The sequence below is a fragment of the Mangifera indica genome, chromosome 3 (genome assembly GCF_011075055.1).
Source record: "Mangifera indica cultivar Alphonso chromosome 3, CATAS_Mindica_2.1, whole genome shotgun sequence".
Taxonomy (NCBI): domain Eukaryota; kingdom Viridiplantae; phylum Streptophyta; class Magnoliopsida; order Sapindales; family Anacardiaceae; genus Mangifera; species Mangifera indica.
In genome coordinates, this window is record NC_058139.1 from 945,158 (window position 1) to 967,610 (window position 22,453).

The 22,453-nt window shown below is 34.5% G+C and overlaps 2 protein-coding genes, 1 long non-coding RNA gene and 1 pseudogene across 5 annotated transcripts; 1 reads left to right on the plus strand and 3 right to left on the minus strand.

Moving 5' to 3' along the window:
- Positions 1-1,893: 1,893 nt before the first annotated feature.
- Positions 1,894-5,413, plus strand: LOC123210511 (mitochondrial adenine nucleotide transporter ADNT1-like). Its single transcript, XM_044628909.1, has 8 exons — positions 1,894-2,223; positions 2,566-2,614; positions 2,698-2,861; positions 3,051-3,088; positions 3,622-3,734; positions 3,859-3,972; positions 4,281-4,628; positions 4,857-5,413. The coding sequence occupies exons 1-8, from the start codon at positions 2,063-2,065 to the stop codon at positions 4,938-4,940; spliced, it is 1,071 nt and encodes a 356-aa protein (XP_044484844.1). The 5' UTR covers positions 1,894-2,062; the 3' UTR covers positions 4,941-5,413.
- Positions 5,414-6,248: 835 nt separating this feature from the next.
- On the minus strand, positions 6,249-15,754 carry LOC123211174 (COP1-interactive protein 1). 3 transcript variants are annotated; one of them, XM_044629725.1, is made up of 5 exons: positions 15,622-15,754; positions 15,287-15,333; positions 14,911-14,974; positions 12,448-12,633; positions 6,249-12,191 (listed from the first exon to the last, which is right to left on the minus strand). In XM_044629725.1, the coding sequence occupies exons 4-5, from the start codon at positions 12,539-12,541 to the stop codon at positions 6,454-6,456; spliced, it is 5,832 nt and encodes a 1,943-aa protein (XP_044485660.1). In that variant the 5' UTR covers positions 12,542-12,633; positions 14,911-14,974; positions 15,287-15,333; positions 15,622-15,754; the 3' UTR covers positions 6,249-6,453. The 3 variants fall into 3 exon arrangements, with proteins under 3 accessions (XP_044485660.1, XP_044485661.1, XP_044485663.1); XM_044629726.1 differs by having other exon boundaries at positions 15,219-15,333; XM_044629728.1 differs by lacking the exons at positions 14,911-14,974; positions 15,287-15,333; positions 15,622-15,754 and adding an exon at positions 13,505-13,639.
- Positions 15,755-17,047: 1,293 nt separating this feature from the next.
- Positions 17,048-19,281, minus strand: LOC123210708 (annotated as a pseudogene).
- A 32-nt stretch (positions 19,282-19,313) lies between these two features.
- Positions 19,314-20,964, minus strand: LOC123210470. The gene is made up of 3 exons (XR_006501266.1): positions 20,807-20,964; positions 19,699-19,846; positions 19,314-19,497 (listed from the first exon to the last, which is right to left on the minus strand). It is a non-coding gene; the product is annotated as an uncharacterized LOC123210470 (long non-coding RNA).
- Positions 20,965-22,453: the final 1,489 nt, after the last annotated feature.

Here is a 22,453-nt window from a genome sequence, read left to right on the forward strand (position 1 = left end):
GAAATAATGTTGACATTTGTTCTTAGCTTGAGTGCCAAATATGTAATAAGTAGGTACAAATTTGAAACTGACCGAAGGCATAATCTGGCTCAAGCAGCTTCCTCCTAAAAATAAAAAAACGTGTTTACCAAATTTCGTTAAAATCTAATTTAAAAAAAGATTTAAGCTGATTTTCATATTTGTAGAAAACTATAAATTTGCGTAAACTATAATTTCCAAATTTAGTTTTCCACTTGCTAAATTTACAAACTAAAAATTTTTACCCAAAACCTAATTTTATTTAAAAACAAAACTAATAATTACTAATAATTAAAAGGTAAAAATGTTTTTTTCTTTTTTAGATTTTTGAAAAAACATACTAACCAGAATATAACATTAAAAATATGCAAAACTAGTTCAAATTGCATCAATGTGATTCAAATTGAATTTGACAATTAAGATATTTTGGTCATACCCTTCCTAATATTATTTGGTTGAATTCAGTAAAATCGCACCCCTAGTGATTCGATTATATCGTATTTTTTCAATGTGATTCCAACTATTGGATTAACCAAATTGCGAACAATTATTTTATAAAAATAAAAGAGTTAAGGATAATCATTAATCTGCGTTAGAGCTTTTTTATTTAAGATAATAGGAGAGTAATAGCTATGTTACATTGCTCAACAAGGTATTGAAATATTTATATAAAGGGATGAGATGACGGTGAGAGTTAATTTGAACCAAGTTAATTTGGATTCAGTTTGAATTAGCTAAACACGAGTTGGGGTTTAGTTCAATTCAAATGAGTCATACAAAATTCATTGATATATTTATTTTCCCAGACAACTTTCTTTTTCTGTAATTTTTTTAATTTTTCATTCTTAACATTTTTTGACTGACTTTGCAGTAAATTAATTGAGTTATGGTTAGTGAGCAAATTCAAACATAATTTTTTAAATGCCAAAGGCCTTATTCTCACCCAAAGTGTCCTGCTTTATCAAGTTTTCACCTCCTAATTATAAAAATCTTAAACACTTACCCATAAGGGGTTAAGTTAGTTAATTTTAAGAGTAAAATCTTCATTTTATCTGTAATATTAAAAATAAATTTAAATTTGATCTCTTTTCTATCTCCAAAATTATAAAAACTAAAAGTTTATCCTTTAAGCAAAATTAAAAAAAAAAAATTTCTCTCTAGGGTTTAGTTTTCCATCTTCGGTGTCATTATCGCCGACGAAAATTCTCTAACATATCACCATGCTTCGGTAATCTCTCTCCCCTCATTCTTTGTCGGCCTCTCTCCCCTCCTTCGTCTTTCCAACAAAAGTCTTTGTCTCTCTAGTTTCATTTGTTGTCTATCAGACGCTCAACTAAAATGAGAGAGATGCAGGAGGGAGAAAAAACCTTGGGAGAGAGAGATTGTCGATAATAACATAGAAGTTTGAAAACTAAATTTTAGATGGATAAATATTATTTTTTAAAACTTGATTTATGGAAAAAATAATTAGTTTTTAAGGTTAATTTTAATTATTTATAGATGGAGAAAAAAGAATAAAATTTAAAAAAATTACAATTAGGTTAATTTTAATTATTTATATACAGATAAATAAAATTTTTTAAAAGAAGGGATAAAAAATTGATTGGGCAATTGTCATTCGGCCTTTTTTTAATTCAATTTAGGCTCAAACCAGCATGTAGTTAGACTGGGTTTAGCTCAAATTTACGAGTCTGTTATCCTAAATTTCGTAATTACCCTTGCAAACGCAACACAACCATGTGACAAGTGTTTTTTTTTTTTTTCTGTACTCTTCCTTTCCATCGTTAAATAAAAGCAATAAATAAATAAAAAGCACATGCACATACAACAAATACACGTGTGTGTGTGTATATATATATAAACCTACGTCAATGTTCGCCTCTGCCCTCACTTTCACCGTGGCTCTGGAAACCTCAACAAACGATAACTCCGTTTTAAATTTTAAAAGAAAAAAAAAGAAATTACAACGATCGCCGGCCACCGGTCAAGGCCGTGAGTTTGACCGAGGAGCTTAGGTCTGCGTTTTTTTTTTCTTGGAAGTCGGATGGCGTCCGGAGAGGATGTAAAGAGAAGTGAGGCCGCGGTTTCGACGATCGTGAATCGTGCTGAAGAGGCCAAGCTCGCTAGTGAAGGAGTGAAAGCGCCGAGCCACGCGCTTCTTTCTATCTCCAAGTCTCTTGCCGCAGGGGGCATCGCCGGTGGAGTGTGAGTCTCCTTTGATCTATATGTATTTTCCTTGTTTTTGTTACGGAGTTTATTCGTTTATTGCAGTTTTGTTCTGTCAATTTATGATTTCAATTTTTATGAATATATTTTCTACTCATTTTTTCGTTCTAATTTGTTCTTGTTTTTAACATATAAATTATCTAACTGTTGCATTGCTAGATATAAATTAATCTTTCATTCACACACACACCCACACACACACACAAAACGTATATATTAATTAAAATACTTAACTGTGATAACAGTTATAATGAGTTCTTTAATATTATAATTAGCAATTTGTTTGGCAAAAGCTGTATCTTAATCGACTATTTGTTGCAGGTCGCGTACTGCTGTTGCTCCCTTGGAGAGATTAAAAATTTTGCTCCAGGTAGTTTAGCATTATTATTTGCCTATTAAGTCATTCTATCATATATTTATTGGAGTTATAGAATTTGGTTCTGAAATATACAGGTTCAAAATCCTCATAGTATAAAATACAAAGGAACAATCCAGGGCTTGAAATATATATGGAGAACTGAGGGTTTTAGAGGGTTGTTTAAAGGCAATGGCACTAATTGTGCTCGCATTGTTCCAAACTCAGCAGTCAAGTTCTTTAGTTATGAGGAAGCATCTAAGTATGCTCTGGTGCTACCTTTTTTTCTGGATTAGTATATTATTATTGATTTATAGTGACATTTGTTTTATTTAGGATGCAAATGCTTTTTCATCTTTTACTAGAAACTATTATGTAGGTCTTAGAAAATTGTATATTTTATCCATTTGATTTCATAAATTAACGTTCTCGTCTTACTTTTTGCAAATAGGGGTATCTTATGGTTTTACCGCCAACAATCAGGAAATGGTATGATTCCTATCTGCTCTATATCTTCTTAATTTGTTTCTTCTCCATCTTTCACTCCTTTGAATTGATCTTGTTAACTCTCATGGTGTTTATTATCAATTGCTATTCTTCAATTTCTAAGTTTTGTTGTTCTCGTGATGTTGTATGTGGTGCATATTTATTGACATAACGTAGGATGTTCGGTGTAAATGATTTGCTTGTGAATCAGTGCATTGAGTGTGCGTGTGTGAGTATAAAGTATTTTGATATTGTTTTAGCCGAACTTGCATATGTAGGATTTTTAGTCACAAAATGAATTTTTGAATTGATCTTACTTTTTATGCTTTATTTTTCTGCGCTTTTCGTCTGGATCTCCGTCATGAACAGGTGTTGTATATTTTTCATGTAATCATTTTGTTTCCCATTAATGCATGTAGTTTGGTTTATGATCAATAAAGGATGAGAGTATATGAGGAGAAAGAGAGAAACAAAGAAAGAAAGATGACGATGAAATTCCGTAGTAATTCCGTAGTTATTTTTTTGTTCTCTTGCAGAAGAGGCAGAGCTCACTCCTCTTCTACGCCTTGGAGCTGGTGCATGTGCTGGAATCATTGCTATGTCAGCCACTTACCCGATGGACATGGTACGAGGTCGGCTAACTGTTCAGGTATTTTTAGGAATTACCTTTCAGAAAGTGATTTTGATCCTTGTTCTACTCTTTCCGGTATACAAAATTTTCACCCCCAGTTTAAACATTTTGACTGTTTAACTTTGTCCTTGTGTTTTCTCAGACAGACAAGTCTCCTCACCAGTATAGAGGAATCTTCCATGCACTGTCAACAGTCCTCAAAGAAGAAGGTCCCCGGGCTTTGTACAAAGGATGGCTTCCTTCTGTCATTGGAGTTGTAAGTAAATATTTTGTCTTTATGGAGAACAAATTGCAATGTTAACTAAATTTTGTAGCATTTATGTATTTTGTGCTTTTGCATCATAGAAGTCTACATTTAAATTGTTCATGCATGTGGTCATCTGTTTTTGTGATGAGTAGCTTTTCAGATGGGGCAGGACTATGCTCTACCCGTCTTTTTAACATAAATTGGAAAGTCATTTTTATTTTTTTAATTTTAAAAGAATTCTAATTAATTGGTAAAAAAATCCACTTCATCCTAATTTCGTTATGTAGGGGTCTTATTATATTCCATGATGTTTACAGATACCATATGTGGGTCTGAATTTTGCTGTTTATGAATCTCTGAAAGATTGGCTGATCAAATCTAAAGCATTTGGGCTTGTTGAAGGGAACAACGAGTTGGGTGTGACAACTAGGCTTGCATGTGGAGCTGCTGCTGGAACTGTTGGCCAGACAGTTGCTTATCCTTTGGATGTCATCCGAAGAAGAATGCAGATGGTGGGCTGGAAAGATGCTGCTTCTGTTGTGACTGGAGATGGAAACAGCAAGGCAGCCCTTGAATATACTGGCATGGTTGATGCTTTTCGGAAAACAATTCGGAACGAGGGGTTTGGAGCATTGTACAAGGGTTTGGTTCCTAATTCAGTGAAGGTCAGTGTAATGGCTTAGAGTTTGCGATCAGTTTCATTTGGATATATTGCACAATTCTATCATCAGTTTGAGAAATCATGTAATATTTTTCTGAAAGGATCTATTAATTGGTAATTTGCATGGCATTACTTTATCATATGTCACTGTTAATCATAAATTATTTCATGCCATTCTTTCTAATTAATCTGATCTTTAAACGTATAAAATGCTCTTTTGCATTTCTTTCAGGTGGTTCCTTCCATAGCCATTGCATTTGTAACATACGAACTGGTGAAGGATGTTCTTAGAGTTGAGATGAGGATATCTGATTGAAAGCAAAGAGATGTTCCAAACTTTTCGAAAACTTCTCTGTTTGTCCTGCAAGCAACCAGAATATTATAAGCGAACTGTCAGGTATTATCGAATTTGGGTGTTGGGGAAAATTTAGAATCCCACCTTTGGTAAGCGTTGATATCCCTCCCTGGTTATACCTATTTATCAGGATCTAAACCTAGCTTAGTTTTTAGCCTAAATTCATACGTTCTATGACAATAAAGTATTTATAAGAGAATGATGCACCGGATGCGTCCTAGTAGTTTTGATGGGAGTTTGAGGTTAATTATTTCCCATTTCATTTGGGGACAGGTTTGTTAGTATAATCTAATGCTTTCAAACATATTTGACTCCATACCACTTTTCTCTATGTGAAGTGGACACATTGTATTGAGAGAATTCGATTTGGTTTAACTTGCAAACTAGAGAAATTGTTTGATTTAATTCAAACTTGGTTTGTTATTTGATTCAAATTATGTTAAATAATTGTTAAAACCATGATTTCTAAAACTAGATCGAATCAACGGGTTTGAACTGTTTTGTTAAAAACATTTTTGAAGTTAGATTAGATAAAATTTGTATTTGATTTAATCAATATAAAATTATTTTTTTAATGTTAAAATAATTTGAATTATATATATTCAACAATAAATTATACAAAATTGTGTAGAATATTATTTTTTAGGAGTTAGCCAATTCAATCACCAATCAATCGATTCAATCATCGGTCAAATCAAGTCACACTCTTCATTAAATCAATGTCTAATTTGGTTTTAAAAGCATCAATTAAATCAATATTATTTTGTTCATTATTAAATATAATGATATTATTTTATTAATGAGTTATAAATTCAAATCAAACTTAAATTGAATTCGAATTAAATTCAATCTAAATTATTTTTATTTAAATTAAACTCAAGTTAAATTGTTTTAATTTGAATCAAACTTAAACTAAATTATTTTTATTCGAATCAAACTCAAATAACTTCTAATTTTGATTTGACAAACTCGAATTAAAATTAAATTAAATTATTTTTTTTTTGAATTGAAGTCAAATCAAAAGATGTTTGAGTTTGATTCGATAGTATCACCCCCTACTTGGAATTAATCCTAATTACGGGTCCAGTGAAAAAACAGAGAGAATAAAATTACCTTCCACTAAATTTTTTAAAAAAATTAATTTTCTATTCATTTTTAAAAAGTAAAATAATAAATCAGCCCAAAGACCAAGACCTGAAATTGACCCACAAAGGCCCAGACCAGGGACCGATCTGGGCCGTGCAAATGGAGATAGCCCGGGCACCATCCATAAATTAAAGCTAAGAAGCATAATTTCTATACAAAATGCAATGCTTGATTGACAAATACAATGAAAACCTTACAATCAAATTGAATGACATACGCCCAACCAACCACTAGTTACGTTAAAAAGGAACTAATAAAATATTGCCCACAGAAAAAAAGAACACAATGAACAATGAAACGTACCAGGCATTACAGAGATCAAAGACTTCTACGTCGCTCTCTGCCCTCTGATAGTCACCTTTGAAAGTACTTCCTTGAGATAATTGTAACGACTCTGATGATATTCAATCCACACGCACAGTTGCCTTATGGCCTCCCTCTTCTCCTCTCCAAGACCGAAGATATCCTCTTCCCTCTCCTTCATCTTCGTCTCTAAAACTTCCACTTTTTTCTCCAGTTGTTTCATGGATTTGGTCAGGTTCAGCTTCTCCGCTTCTTCCTTGCTTGCCTTAACTTCTAGCTTCTCAATCCTATCTCTCAATGTCAATTCTTGTTCATTCTTATTTTGCAGTTGCTCGGCTAGTTTGCTTACTTCTAGCTTCAGTTGCTCCCTTTGGTAATTTGCCCCCATGACCCAACTCTTCGCAATCCGAAGCTCGTCTGATTTTTTCTCTACACGATGCTCATAGCTTTCGTAGGCATCTTCGAACCTGTGTATCACAGTTTCCAGCTCGGTCAAAGTACTTTTTACTTTCTCTGAGATATCTGTGATCATACTGTGATGGGCCTCCTTGTTTGCGGCAATGGTTCTAGACAGTGTAGCAATTCTTTCTTCCAGCATTCTCTGTTCTTCTGAAAACTTTGCTTCTGCTTTTCTGAAGCTCTCTTCCTTCTCAGTTAGTAATTGGTCTGTCACCCGAAGCTTCTGGTTTGACAGGCGAAGCTTAACTTCAATTTGGCGGACATTTTCAACAAATGTACTCAGCTCATCTCCTTTAACTTCTAGATCTCTTTTCAGGTCTTCGACAGTTTCTTCCAAATCAGCCACCCTCTGATCTTTAGACTCATTATTCCTACCGAGTTCATCTGTTATTTCTTTGATTTTCCTTTCTGCAACTTCTAGATTTGCCTTGCATTCCTGGAAAGAAACTTCAACTTGTTTATACTCCTTGCTCAGTTTGTTGTGTGCATCTTCCAGTTCTTTGAGCTGTTTCTGCTGATCTGTAATCTGATTCAGCAACTCTTTTCTCTCGTTTTCCATTTGGATAACACCTTCTGAAGATTCCTGCTTCTCTCTTACAAGCTGTGATTCCAAATGATTCTTCTGGGCCTGCAAGGAATCCATGTCCTTTTGTAGACTGTTAACCTGTGCTGTTAAGGCTGTTTGCTGGGCAGATGCTTCGTTTTCTACACTTACACGTTGCTCCTGCAGAGAGGATAACTCAGCCTTTCTCTCTCTTAATGCTTTCTCCAATTCAGATATTTTGTCCTGCAACTCTGCCTTTTCCTTTCTCAAATGACCACTCTCTTCAATTTCATTTCTTATCTGCTCTTCAATGTCATTTTTCTGATTGCTTAGAGAAGCCACCTCCAATTCCAGGCTCTCTATTTTGGCTGTCAAACTTTCTTTTTCTTCCAGAATTCTATGTTGAATCTCTGTCTTGCTTACTATCTCCTCTTTCAGATTTTCCACCTGAATCATGCATTCTGAAATTTCTCTGATTTTCTCCTCAAGTTGCAAGTCCAGACTAGCTTTCTGGCTGTGCAGAGACTCCGATTCCTGCTGCAGTGTGTCCACCTGATTCAATAGACTCTTGACCTGCGTTGATGTTTCTTCACTTTTGAATACTATCTGTCCTTCCAATTCGGCTTTCTGAGAGCGTAGAGAATCCACATCACGTAACAGACTGCTGATCTGTGTTGTCAAATTCTCTATTCTAGACATTGATTCTCTCTGATTAGCATCAAGTTTCTGCTTCAGAGAAGACAATTCATCTTCTCTCTCTTTTGACACTGTTTCAAACTCCAAAATTTGGGCTTGCAGCCGTATTATTTCATCTCTCAATTGTTTCACTTCAATTGTTTTGCTCTCAATCTGCATTTCCATATCTCTATTCTGGGATCGCAATGCTTCTAGCTCTAGTTCCATGCTTGTTACTTGAGACTCTAATTCCTTTATTCGAGCTGATGACTCATTTCCATGGGCCTCATGTATCTCTGCAAGAATTGACAGTTCCCTTTCTTTTTCAACAATTTTCTCCTTGAACAGACTTGATTCAGTCATGAGATCTTCTATTACATTCCGTGCCTGCTGCATATCATTAGAAATCTCTGAGACTTTTAAGATCAAAGACTTCTTGTCTTCCTCGGTCGAATTCAGTGACTGACATAAATCTGAGACTTCCTGTTTTGCAGATTCCAGTTGCTGCTTCAAATTAGAAGTTTCTCCACTAATAGTTTCTAGTTCATGTCTGAGTGTTTGTTTTTCATCATTCAGCTGATCAGACACAGCTCTTAAGTCTTCAATAATCTTCTCTCCCTCTTCAGTCCGTGCAAGAGCAGTCTCTTTCTCGATGATCAAGTTATCTTTGTCTCTAATAATATCTTCCAATCTTTGATTAAGCTCAGCTCCTATCTTACCTTCAGTTTCCAGCTTCTGATTTATCTCTGCATTAACAGCTGAAAGCTTCAACTTTTCAGCATTTAAGCTTTCAACTTCAAGCTTCAAATTTCTGATGACTTCTTCCTCTTCTAGTATCTTACTCAAAGCAGTTTGATATTCCGAATGTAAAGCTTCCTTTTCTTCAATGGTAGCAGTCCACTGCCTCTTCATATCAGAGATTTCTAGACTTCGCTCAGCTTCAATCTTCCCGGCAGTCTCCAGTTTTTTACTCAATTCTCCATTCTCAACTGAAAGTTTCAACTTTTCATTGTTTGAGCTTTCAGTTTCAACCTTCAAATTTCTGATAACTTCTTCTGCTTCTTGTGTCTTGCCCAAAGCTTTTTGATATTCCAAATCTAAAGCTTTTTTTGCTTCACTGGTAGCGGTCAACTTCTGATTTGCAGATTCCAGCTGCTGCTCCAAATTACAAGTTTCCCCTCTAAGAGTTTCTACTTCCTGTCCAAGAATTTGTTTTTCATCATTTACCCGATGAGCCAGAGCTCTTAAGTCTTCAGCAATCTTCTCTCCCTCTTCAATTCTTGCAAGAGCAATTTCTTTCTCAATGATCAAGTTATCTTTATCTCTAATAATATCTTCCAATCTTTGATTTAGCTCAGCTCCTATCTTACCTGCAGTTTCTAGCTTCTGATTTATCTCTGCATTAACAGCTGCAAGCTTCAACTTTTCAGCATTTAAGCTTTCAACTTCAAACTTCAAATTTCTGATGACTTCTTCCTCTTCTGGTATCTTACTCAAAGCAGTTTGATATTCCAAATTTAAAGCTTCCTTTTCTTCGACAGTAGCAGTCCACTGCCTCTTCATGTCAGAAATTTCTAGATTTCGCTCAGCTTCTATCTTCCCAGCAGTCTCCAGTTTTTTATTCAATTCTCCATTCTCAACTGAAAGTCTCATCTTTTCATTGTTTAAGCCTTCAGTTTCAAGCTTCAAATTTCTGATGACGACTTCTGCTTCTTCTATCTTGCTCAAAGCTGTTTGGTATTCCAAATCTAAAGCTTTTTTTTCTTCACTGGTGGTGGTCAACTTCTGATTTGCAGATTCCATTTGCTGCTTCAAATTAGAAGTTTCCCCTCTAAGAGTTTCTACTTCCTGTCCGAGAATTTGTTTTTCATCGTTCAGCTGATCAGCAACAGCTCTTAGGTCTTCAGAAATCTTCTCTCCCTCTTCAATCCTTGCAAGAGCAGTCTCTTTCTCAATGATCAAGTTGTCTCTATCTCTAATAATATCTTCCAATCTCTGATTTACCTCAGCTTCTATCTTACCTGCAGTTTCTAGCTTCTGATTAATCTCTGCATTAACAGCTGAAAGCTTCAACTTTTCAGCATTTAAGCTTTCAACTTCAAGCTTCAAATTTCTGATGATTTCGCCCTCTTCTAATATCTTGCTCAAAGCAGTTTGATATTCCAAATTTAAAGCTTCCTTTTCTTTGACGATAGCAGTCCACTGCATCTTCATGTCAGAAATATCTAGATTTCGCTCAGCTTCTATCTTCCCAGCAGTCTCCAGTTTTTTATTCAATTCTCCATTCTCAAATGAAAGTTTCAACTTTTCAATGTTTAACCTTTCAGTTTCAAGCTTCAAATTTCTGATGACTTCTTCAGCTTCTAATATCTTGCTCAAAACTTTTTGGTGTTCCAAATCTAAAGCTTTTCTCTCTTCACTAGTAGCGGTCAACTTCTCATTTGCAGATTCCAGTTGCTGCTTCAAATTAGAAGTTTCCCCTCTAAGAGTTTCTACTTCCTGTCCGAGAATTTGTTTTTTGTCATTCAGCCGATCAGCAACAGCTCTTAGGTCTTCAGTAGACTTCTCTCCCTCTTCAATCTTTGCAAGAGCAGTCTCTTTCTCAATGATCAATTTGTCTTTATCTCTAATAATATCTTCCAATCTCTGATTTAACTCAGCTTCTATCTTACCTGCAGTTTCTAGCTTCTGATTAATCTCTGCATTAACAACTGAAAGCTTCAACTTTTCAGCATTTAAGCTTTCAACTTCAAGCTTCAAATTTCTGATGATTTTGCCTTCTTCTAGTATCTTGCTCAAAGCAGTTTGATATTCCGAATTTAAAGCTTCCTTTTCTTCGACAGTAGCAGTCCACTGCCTCTTCATGTCAGAAATTTCTAGATTTCGCTCAGCTTCTATCTTCCCAGCAGTCTCCAGTTTTTTATTCAATTCTCCATTCTCAACTGAAAGTCCCATCTTTTCATTGTTTAAGCTTTCAGTTTCAAGCTTCAAATTTCTGATGACGACTTCTGCTTCTTGTATGTTGCTCAAAGCCGTTTGGTATTCCAAATCTAAAGCTTTTTTTTCTTCACTGGTAGCAGTCAACTTCTGACTTGCAGATTCCAGTTGCTGCTTCAAATTAGAAGTTTCCCCTCTAAGAGTTTCTACTTCCTGTTCGAGAATTTGTTTTTCATCGTTCAGCTGATCAGCAACAGCTCTTAGTTCTTCAGTAATCTTCTCTCCCTCTTCAATCCTTGCAAGAGCAGTCTCTTTCTCAATGATCAAGTTGTCTTTATCTCTAATAATATCTTCCAATCTCTGATTTACCTCAGCTTCTATCTTACCTGCAGTTTCTAGCTTCTGATTAATCTCTGCATTAACAGCTGAAAGCTTCAACTTTTCAGCATTTAAGCTTTCAACTTCAAGCTTCAAATTTCTGATGATTTCTCCCTCTTCTAATATCTTGCTCAAAGCAGTTTGATATTCAAAATTTAAAGCTTCCTTTTCTTCAACAGTAGCAGTCCACTGCCTCTTCATGTCAGAAATATCTTGATTTCGCTCAGCTTCTATCTTCCCAGCAGTCTCCAGTTTTTTATTCAATTCTCCATTCTCTACTGAAAGTCTCATCTTTTCATTGTTTAAGCTTTCAGTTTCAAGGTTCAAATTTTTGATGACTTCTTCTGCTTCTTGTATCTTGCTCAAAGCTGTTTGGTATTCCAAATCTAAAGCTTTTTTTTCTTCACTGGTAGAGATCAACTTCATCTTCAGATCAGAAAGTGCTAAATTTGCTGCTTCAAGTTCTTGCTTTATGCTGTCTGTTGTTTTCTGGAATTCACTTTCAAATTCTCCATTTTTGCTGTGCTTGCCCTTCGAAGAATAATCTGAGTCTGAGTCTGAGCTTAATGATGAACTGGCCTCCTTTTCTTTGTTGCCATGTATTTTGTTCCTCAGCTCTCTTCTAAGATTATCATATTGTGCATAAAGCGATTGGTATTTTCCATGAAAATCTTCAATTAGCTCAACAAGTGGTTCTTTGATCCCATCTTTTTCTTCATGATCCTCACTTTTGACTAGTTTCAAGATCTTTTTGACTTTGTCTTCAATGTCTGCAAGAAAAAAAAAACTCAGTCCTTGCTAATATAATGATTAAAGTTACAAGGGGAAGAATGATAGCTTAAGATGCAAAAAAAAAAACCCATGCATATCAGCCTGCGGTTTATCTTAAGCCAATCGTTTTCATAGTAATCTGTCATGCAAAAGCAAATTTAATCTGAAGTTCATCTTATCCTAATAACCTCCGTATGTTTGAAAAGAATCAGATTTAACTTTCTGGATGGAAGAATAAATTATATTTTATACTACCTATTTTAGTTCCTTTCAGCTGTTCATCGTTTTCTGGATCGATGTGACTCTCAAAGAAGGACTTTATGGACTTTCTCCAATGATGCTTCCCCATATCCTCTTTAGATTATTAACTATCCTTAATAAGTGTGTTCCTAGACAACTCAGTTTCCATCTTGAGCTCAGAACCTCGGAATTTGAAGCATCCTGTTAAATTTCAGATACTGTCAAGCAAAATCTATTCAACATGACAAAAAGTGAAGCACATGCCAAAAGTTTATAACTGAGAGCATGTATGAACAGTTGAAAATGATAAAGACCAGATCAAGTAATTAAAACTTGTACAGTAAAAAAAAAAACTTATAAAAAGTAGCAAGATAGATGCATATTGGTCTATTTAAGAGTATATAGAAGTGTGACTCAAAAGGAAAACAAACCATTGAAATAACATTTTTGTGCAATTCTGTTACAATTATGCTTTGATACCTGACATCAGACCTATTAGGCATTCCTGCCATTCCAAAAAAACCTGTTCAAAATATAACATTCAACAAAATTCCCTTGTGTCCAGAAGCAAAATGGTTACAACTTATTATATATTTCAGTCACCTGTGTGAGGAGGCTGCTGTTTACGGATACACAAAATCATCACACAGCATTTCTCCGAACTCTCATCAGCACCAAAATTATCTCACGGACTTACTTGATCAATTCTAGGACTAAAAGTACGTTCTTCAGTATAATTCTATAGACTATATCTCCAGACGACTCTCTACCTAAGACTTCCTAATTTCTGTTTAGTCTACTTCAACAAATGCGTTAGTTCATGGTACTGTAGTAGAAAGTATTGCTGTTAGCCTTAAAGTAACGGTCCTTACCCCAATTCCTCCCCTTCATTAATGGCAAAAACTTAAGGTCCTTCATGCATTTACTCATTTACAAAGGACTTTACACAAGACACAGCACCAATAAATAACTTGCATGATAATGAGCACATATATTTCTATATTTTTCTTCAATAAATTGGTATGCTTTTTACAACTCAAGAAAAAGAGGTTAGTTATAATACAGATTTCACCTTCTGTTTTGTAACTTGCCTTGAACCATAACCGCCAAGTACCCAACTGTCAATTCCAGTTCCTATCTAAAACAGGCTTTCCCCAAGTAAGTTTTGGTTTCAATTGCAGTAAAACTGGCAGGTCCCAATTTCGATTCCACCTCCAAAGGAATTGAAATTGACCTAGGAACCGGCTCCAATTCAAAGTTCAAGCATTCGGTCGGGTAGCTGGCCACTTTTTTTTCATATCTACTAAACCAAAACGTTGCCGGTTTGATTCAATTGCTTTTAAACAAACAAAACTATCAACTCTCCCCCCTAAATTCATTCGAATTCAACACCCTGTGAAGTTGATTTAGAACAAACAAAACATAACTTGATCCCCTTACATCGAATTTGACGTCTCTCTCACAGTATCACCCTTAAATTCATTCAATTTTTTTTCAATCTCAAGGATCAAATCCGATCCCTTGAAATCGATATTGTAACCTTTTTCACCCATATATTCATTCGAAAATTCTTCCCTTGCTGCCCAGTGCCTACCAATGAATGTCCCTAATACATGCCTTGTAAGGTTTTTATATGGGTTTCCTGTTTCAGGAGTGAAGATGGCATCGAATTTGGAAAGATTAAGGAGGGGTTGTGCAGAGATGAAGAGATTATAGTGCATACCAGAACCAAAAGTGAAGGTGGCGCTGAAAGATCTTCTAACCACAAAGGGATTTTTTAGTGGACATGGGAGAATGATAACAAAAATGAAAATAAGGTATTTTTTGCCTTCTTTATCAATCTCATACTTGTTTGTATGCATGTTTCTTCTGAAAACTATTTGTTAATTTATTCTTTTCAGCCAAAGTGTGAATCCAAGTGGAGATGAACAATATCAAGTGGAATCGGAACCCGATCCAATGGGGTTGGCTTTGGTTTTGGTTCCTACTTACAAGAACTCACTGTTTTTCAATAGGATACTAGGATCCATTTACCTCTACTAGTGAAAAAAATAAATTTAGAACAATTAGATCACCTAAAATCAGTACTCTTTCTTAATATAACTAATATTAGTCGATTTAAAAAAACAAAACAATTTAAAAAACGAAAAGAGCTCAGAGTCATGTGTATCTGATTTACTCCACGTCACTATGATCGCATCAGTTCTAATCAGGCGCCACCTCATCATTCATCATCTCTGGGGAATTTCCCAGAAGCCCAGTTAAAACGATAAAAAAAGACTGCTATTGTACCTGTTAAGACTTCACTCTTAAGAGTGAGCTGTTCCTTTTGTTTGCATTTCCATTAAAAAATAATAATTGCTTCGTAATCATTCAATTTACCAGCATGTCATCCAGAAACATATAATTTTTTTTTTCTTTTTTGTCTTTTACCATCAAAATTACCGAAAAAATAATAGCTATTATATCATCATTTACCTAAATCAAGTTTCTGAACTTTCACTTGGAGTCTTTTTATGAAGTTTCCTCAATTTGGACCAATCTGCAAGGACATGACAAAGAACAATCGATCAGAACTTTGAAAAGAGTCATAAATCACGATTTGAGATCAACGTTTCTGTTACAATTCATTTCTAAATCTAGACGAATTCATCGTGAAGAATTCGACAAAGCTACTTCAATTAATGAATCAAACACCTTCAAAATTAAAAATAAAAATTGATATACATTGAAACAATCCAGAATAGAATCAAACTCTACAACCAAAATTAACTGAAAAACGTTACATATAACACTCTCAAGCAGGGGAAGAACAAAGCAATAATCACTAATCAGTTCATAAGCAAAGCTTTACTGGTAAGTGCGAGAGCTGAAACAGAAGCTTCCTCGATTTCAATCAATCTGCAAGGACATAACAAAGAACAATCGATCAGAACTTTGAAAAAGCCAGAAATCATGATCTGAGAACAACGTTTCTGTTACAATTCATCTCTAAATTCAATCGAAATCATCTGGAGGAATTCGACATAACTACTTCAACTAATGAACAAAACACCTTCAAAATCGAAAAAGAAAAATTGATTGCATTCAAACAATCCAGAATAGAATCGAACTCTACAACAAAAATCAACTGAAAAAGGTTACATATAACACTCTCAAGCAACAACCAGTTCATAAGCAAAGCTTTACCGGTAAGTGAGAGAGCTGAAACCGAAGCAAGAAACTAAGAACAAAGGCAGAGAGGGAGAGAGACGTGTGAAAGGAGAATTATTATTAAATTTTTAAAAATCAGTTTAAATGAAAAAGTAATTTTGTTTGGATTCGGAGCAATCTCGAAGTGACTTGTCCAGCATTTGTAGCTTCTATTTCAGGGAGATGGAATCTTTGATTGGAGCTTCTTTTCGAAAGTAATTACCCTTTGAGTTTATAGTTAATTACATAATCGCCATCTTCCGTACAATTTTTCGTCTTCCTGGCCAATGATTCGCCCTTTGTTTCGTGTATCGATGTTGTAAAAGGCGGGCGATACATTGAATTTAGGCCATGATCTGTGGTGACAGGGCCCACATAGGTGCGGTTCCCGCGCTTGTTTTGCTCATGGTCTGACTTGGGGTTGCATTTGGCGAAGCGATTTTGAATTTGAGGTCCGATCAAAGGAGTAAACTTTTAGTCCATGATTGAGATCATTTCGTGAATAAATTGATTCGTCCATAAATTTAAGTTGACATTTATCAAATTTAAACTAAATTATTTTTAAATTAATTTTGATATCCCATTTTTAAATTCAATTTAATTTTAAAATAGGGTTTTCTTAAACTTGACTTAAATCAAATATAATTTTAATTTGAATTTGTTATAATTGATTGTAAAACTATTTTAACGTTGACATTGATGCAATGCTTTAATTGTTGTAAACTGAATCGGCTCAACCACAATTCACAGAAGTTCGACAATGAAAACAAATTTGCTCTTAGTTAGATCGAGTTAGCCATCAAGTTTCAATCAAACCAATTGAATTTTGTCACTATAAACCAAGTTAGTTCAATCACAAGTCACAACACTCCAATTATGAATACTTAATTTTATCCTTATCTTGACCGAGATATCCATCAAATTTCAATCTATTTAATTAAATAAGTTATAATAAATTTGTTATCTTTTACAGTAAAATATATCTTACTGTTATATAACTTTAGACTTAATAATCGATCATATAATACTGACCTAAAAAACATAATCCACAAAATTATGGGTTATATCAAGGCTTACAAGGAAGACGCATCGGCCAACCTAGTATGGCTTACAAAAATTTTAAAAAGTTAAAAATTAAAATTATGTAAAGAATCATTTTTGGCAGGTCAGCCCATGTGAAGTTCATGTAGGCACAACCTAGAAGATATGAGTTGCATTGGGTCTTAAGAGTTACGGCGGGTCGTGCTGGCTTGCCAAAGCTGACCTTCTCAGGCACAGCACAACCTATAACACAGTGGGCCTCACCAAATAAGGCACTGCCCGACCCGGTCGTCGCCGCCTGTAGGTAACTTATTGCTCCATCTCATTTTATTGTTCAATCCAATTCATGTGAAGCGATATTTTTAGAAGGTATAGCTGTAAATGAAAAAGCTAAGTTACATTATTTTTACAGCAATATTTGGTCGTTACAATGTATATTTTGAAGAAAACATTAGTATTACAGCAAAAAACAAGCCAAAAAATAAATAATAATATGTTCAGGAATCTATTATGAGAACAAAATGCTCTAATTATTTATTTGAAGAGTCTTGGAGATTCCATCCTTCAGAAGATTGTAGTCACAGCGGTAATGATCAATTGAAGTGCAAAGCTGTCTTATAGCTTCCCTCTTCTCCTCTCCAAGACTCAAAAACCTCTCTTCTTTGTCTTCTATTTTGTTCTGTAATTCTTCTGTCTGTCTCTCAAGTTGGCTCACAGATTTTAATAGATTCAACTTCTCCCCACCTTGCTTTCCCAACTTGGTTTCTAACTTCACTACCTCATCCTCTAACAAAGACTCCTGCTCTTCCTTACCATGGAGCTGTTCAGCTAGACATTTCACTTCTTGCTGTAATTTATTTTTCTCATTAAATGTGTCAATGACAGAATTCTTTGCAAAGGCAAGTTCAGTCGAAATTTCGTAAATGCGGCTCATTAAGTCTCCATTGCCGTCCAAAGTCCCCACTGCTAAGTCCAATCCTGACAATGACTTGCTTCCTGGTTGGAAGAAGTCCCTTAGCTTCCTCAACTCAATTTCTTGAGTTGCAATCTTTTTTTCAATTAGCCTATGTTCTTCCTCCAGCCTCTCTGTTGTCTTCTTATGGTTTTCTTTAGTTTCATTATGTAATTGTTCTGCAACCAGGATTCTCTGGTACAGTACATGGATGAGATCTTCAAGCTTCTTCTGAAAATCTTCTGCCAACTCTGACATTTTCCTTTCTGCAACTTGTAGGTTAATCTTGGACCCAGAGATCCGACTTTTGATTTGTCTGGACTCCTCAGTTTGTTTGTTGATAGTTTCCTCTTGTTCCTTCAGAATTGTCTGTTGATTGGCAAACTTGGTTGTCAATTTAATAATGTGTTGTTCCTGCTGACTTTTTTGTGACTGCAAATTATTTAAGTCCTGCTGCAAATTGAGAACTTGTGCATTTAAAGTTAGAATCTGAGAAGAAGCCTCATTCTCTCTACCTTCATACTTTCTTTGAAGAGCAGAAAGCTGATCACCCGGTTCTGAAATTCTCTCTTGCAATCTCTTATTTTCCTCTCTTAATAGTTTCATGTCATGAATTCTACTATCTAGCTCTTCTTCTAATTTGTTTTTCTGGCTGCTCAAAGATTCCAATTCCAATTCCACGTCCTTCACCTGTACGAGAAAGCTTCCTTTCAGTTTCAGCATTTTCTGTCCAATTGAAGTCTTTTTGGTCTGTTCCTCTTTTAGTTTATTCAACTGAATCTGGTATTCAGAATTTTCTTTGTTTTTCCCCTCCAGTAGCAATTCTAACCCAGCTTTCTGACTGTTTAGGGTCACCAAATCCCATTGCATTACATTGACCTTATCCGTTAAGCCATTGATGAGACCTGTTGCTTTGTTTTCTGAGGAATGTGAAGAATCAACCTCTGATTGAAGATAGCTGACTTGTGCCTTCAAGTCCTCGATTGTAGATGTTAAATTGTTCTCATTGTCCTTCAGTTTCTTTTGCAGATCAATTATCTCTTTTTACTCTCTTTTGATATTAATTCAAGTTTAGAAGTCTGCTCTTGCAGTCCTTTATTTTCCTTTTCTAACTGCTCAGCCTCAGTTGTTTTATTAGCACATTGCAATTCCAAATCTATTTTCTGGCTATGCAAGGCTTCAAGCTCAAGTTTTAAGCCAGGTACCTGGCCCTCCAAGTCCTTATCCGATGTTTGTGTTTTGCTCAATGCTTCCAGGTTTTCACTGGACTGTGAAGCTCCATTTTCATCAATAGCACACACCAATTCCTGCTTTATTTCATTAACTTCTGAACTTTCAGTTTTACATTCCTTCTTTAAGACATTTGGCATCTTCTCCTGCCCATTTCTCAACTTCCGATTATTAATCTCAGTGTCCTCAGAGGAGTAATATTCTGAGTCTGAGCTGGAGATTGATGAAACTGCAGCTTTTGTTTCTTTCCTGCCACGAGATCTCCTCCCTGACTCCCCTCTAAGATTACTATATTGAGTACAGAGTGATTGGTACTGATTGTGGAATTGCTCAATAAGGCCAACAAGTTCTGAATCTGATGTGCTTCCATCTTCTTTCTCTTGTTCTTTATTTTTAACAAGCAGCAATATCTTTTTGATTGTATCTTCAACTTCTTAGAAAAAAACAAAAAAAGTGAATCTGATACTTTAACATCAAATAAAAGGTTTCTGATAGAAATGGCGAGCTAAGATTTTTCTCCAAAAAAATCTAAATTTAAATAGGACAATGAGAAGACTTGTTTATTTCTATGTGGCAGCATGGTATCTAGCCAAAATAATGACCCTGGGCAAAGGCAACCGATCATGAGGTGTTTCCAGTTGCAGATTTACCTATTAGAGGAAAAGGACTTACAATCAGATGAATGACATAAAATTTTGCATTATTATCAATAGAATATTAAATGAATCATGTCTTAAAATTATTACTGGGTGGGTTCTTCTTTTGTTTAATAGAAGTTGAAAGGTTCATTGAATCAACTCAACTCCATCCTTTTCAGAAATCTGGGTAATAGTTTAAAAGAGAAACTGCACCTCTTTTACTGCCAGCCATTTGCTCAACTTGTTCACGATTCAGATCAATCTCCAAGGACTTGGAATCAGTAAACTTCAATAATCCTGATCCGCAAGCCTGTTAAGACAAAGCATTCGACATGGATGGCAAACACAGCAAGCCAAAGGTCTGAAAAGATAATTTAATATAATATTAACTAGAATCCCGAAACTTGACAATATATAAATTCCTGGAATAAGTAATTGACTTGTTCAACCCCAACAACTTGTCTAGCGATCAATATCCATTCCATCTACAAAAATTTAGGTAGCAAACAAACAGACTGGCCCTCGATGTGATCAAATTTTAGCATTATTATAAACAGGGCAAGACAAAGTAAAACTTGAAAACACAAAGAACTTAATGAAAAAACACCAGGATCTTTTGCACCCCACATTCTATCTAGAATTTCTGGCTGGCACTGAATGAAGAAACACATCATCTGGTCACGATTCACAACCAAAAGCAATATTTTTCAAATTCTGTTTAAGTATAGATTTACACGAATACAAGAGGAATTTTCGTACAGTTGAGGATCATATCTATGGTAAATTTTGATAAAATCGCCCACCAGAACAGGATTTCATTAATAAAATGAACGGAAATCCAGCTGGGTATTTTTTACATGACATTTTGAAATGTCAACTTCAGCACAGCAAAGGGCCACCAGTTTCATGACATTTTGAATTTGAGCATCAAATTCAAACAATTATCTCATTACTTAACCAACCCAACATATTGCAGACTGACACCTTTAATCCACCTCCCACCACAATTCGAAGATCGATCCAATTCTTTATTACAAGAAAATGCCATTAAATAATATTAAATTATACCTATTACAGTGACTCACAAGGAATGACATATAGAAAAAAACGACTTACGAGGATGAGATTGCAACTTCCAATTCAGCTTCTAAATTTTTATGAATCGGGCATTAAAGGAATCTATGAATTCAGCCAGATTTTAGTTTCTGTCAAAACATGAGATGGTGTAATATTGTTGTTTTTTTATTTTCTCATCAACCAAACAGAAAATGACGATTGTTTCTCGAGAAAATTACACTCCGTTAATCAAAAAAAAAATTACCTGAACGGGAAGGCGGTTCCTTGACTCAGCCGATCCGTTTATTGCAGATTGAAAGAACTCCAGAAGGAAAAAAAAAAATCACAAAGGGAAATCCTAACGATTGACCTTTTTATAATTACTCTTTTTGTCCATTCTTTTGTAACAATTGCCCTTAATAATTTATACAATTACGCGAAAAACCACAGAATGGCAACGCAATCTTCTCTTCATCTCGTGAACAACGAAGCGCGATAAATAGTTTTGTGTAAATTTTTTGGCTGCTCTTAGCATGATGCCACGTAGGATTTTCCCGCGTTTGTCTTTAGTCTTGTCTTTTAATTGATTCACTGCGGCCGGAGTGGCTCACTCGGGACAAAATTATATTTGTTCAATAAATCCAACGGTTGATTTTTAAACTAAGTGGGATCTTCACTGACTTGAGAGTGATCCAACGGTTGATTTACAAAGTTAGCTGAATAATTTTAGGGGTGTAAAGTTCCAGGCGACTAGGGGTGGATTCGCTGGGCTGAGCCTGAACGCTCTTTTATTTGAGTTCAGTCCAATTTAAATTAGACTCAGATAAAAATTGTTAAGTTCGATTCATTTCTAATTTAACTCGAATCAATAGTTTAAATTTATAGTTTGATTCAACTCAAATTAATGATTCAAATTGATTGTTTGAATATATAATTTAGATTCGTGACTCAAGTTTGTGATTCATTGATAAAATAATATTGTTTTATTTAAATAATATTCAATTTTTTTTATTCAAACCAAATCGAGTCACAAATTCAAATTACAAAATTCAAACTAAATTGAGTCATAATTTTAAATTGTTGATTCTAGCTCGAAATTAGAGTCATATTTGGGTCAAACCAAATAGAAAATCTCTTAACTTAAGTTCGATTCAAATTAAAATATGAGTTAAATATTTTAATTTTAAGTTTAATCAAATAAATTTGAGTTAAATTAAATCAAATTAAATTAATTTTTAAGACTGAACTGGTTTATTTTTATGGGTGATGAAAGATTAAGTGATAATTTATTTTTATTACAAACAACTCATTGTTTAGTTTGTCAATAATCTTTTATCAACAAATATATAAAACTATTTTAATGTTGAATATTAAAAAATTTATATAATATTTTTTTTATTTATTAAATTTTAAAAATTAAAATTACAAGTATTTCAAATTTTATGTTCTCACTATTTCACTTTTTGTCAAACAATTATAAATATAAAATATTATTTATTCTAAATTAAAATTATTTATATATCACCCACACTAACCATTGATATCGTCACCCCTTATTATCCTTCAAATCGGACTAAATCCTGTCATAATGCAAGGGAGACAAGGAGGGCTAGAGCTTATCACCATGCAAAAGAAGATAAAAAGGCATAGGTTATATCTCTAGACCGTTCGATTGAATGGATTGGTTCAGAGTTTCAAATCACTGGTTGGTATTTATTGCAAACGACAGGAATGCTTCATGTTTTAGTTTTTCACTCTCAATAATATGGGAGATAAATTAAAATAGAAAAAATAATTGTTGCTTAAGCAATTTTAGGTAACTTTTAAACAATTATTTTTTTAAACAAATTTATCATTTATTTTAATTTTTTTTTTTATTATATGTTTTCTTCAACTGTATTATTTTTTGACA

Coding starts and splice junctions, on each gene's coding strand:
- LOC123210511 (XM_044628909.1), top strand. CDS start 2,063: ATGGCGTCCGGAGAGGATGTAAAGAGAAGTGAGGCCGCGGTTTCGACG. Junction 2,224..2,565: donor GGGGGCATCGCCGGTGGAGT/GTGAGTCTCCTT, acceptor TATTTGTTGCAG/GTCGCGTACTGCTGTTGCTC. Junction 3,973..4,280: donor TTCCTTCTGTCATTGGAGTT/GTAAGTAAATAT, acceptor TGATGTTTACAG/ATACCATATGTGGGTCTGAA.
- LOC123211174 (XM_044629725.1), bottom strand. CDS start 12,541: ATGGGGAAGCATCATTGGAGAAAGTCCATAAAGTCCTTCTTTGAGAGT. Junction 12,192..12,447: donor GCTGAAAGGAACTAAAATAG/GTAGTATAAAAT, acceptor TTTTTCTTGCAG/ACATTGAAGACAAAGTCAAA.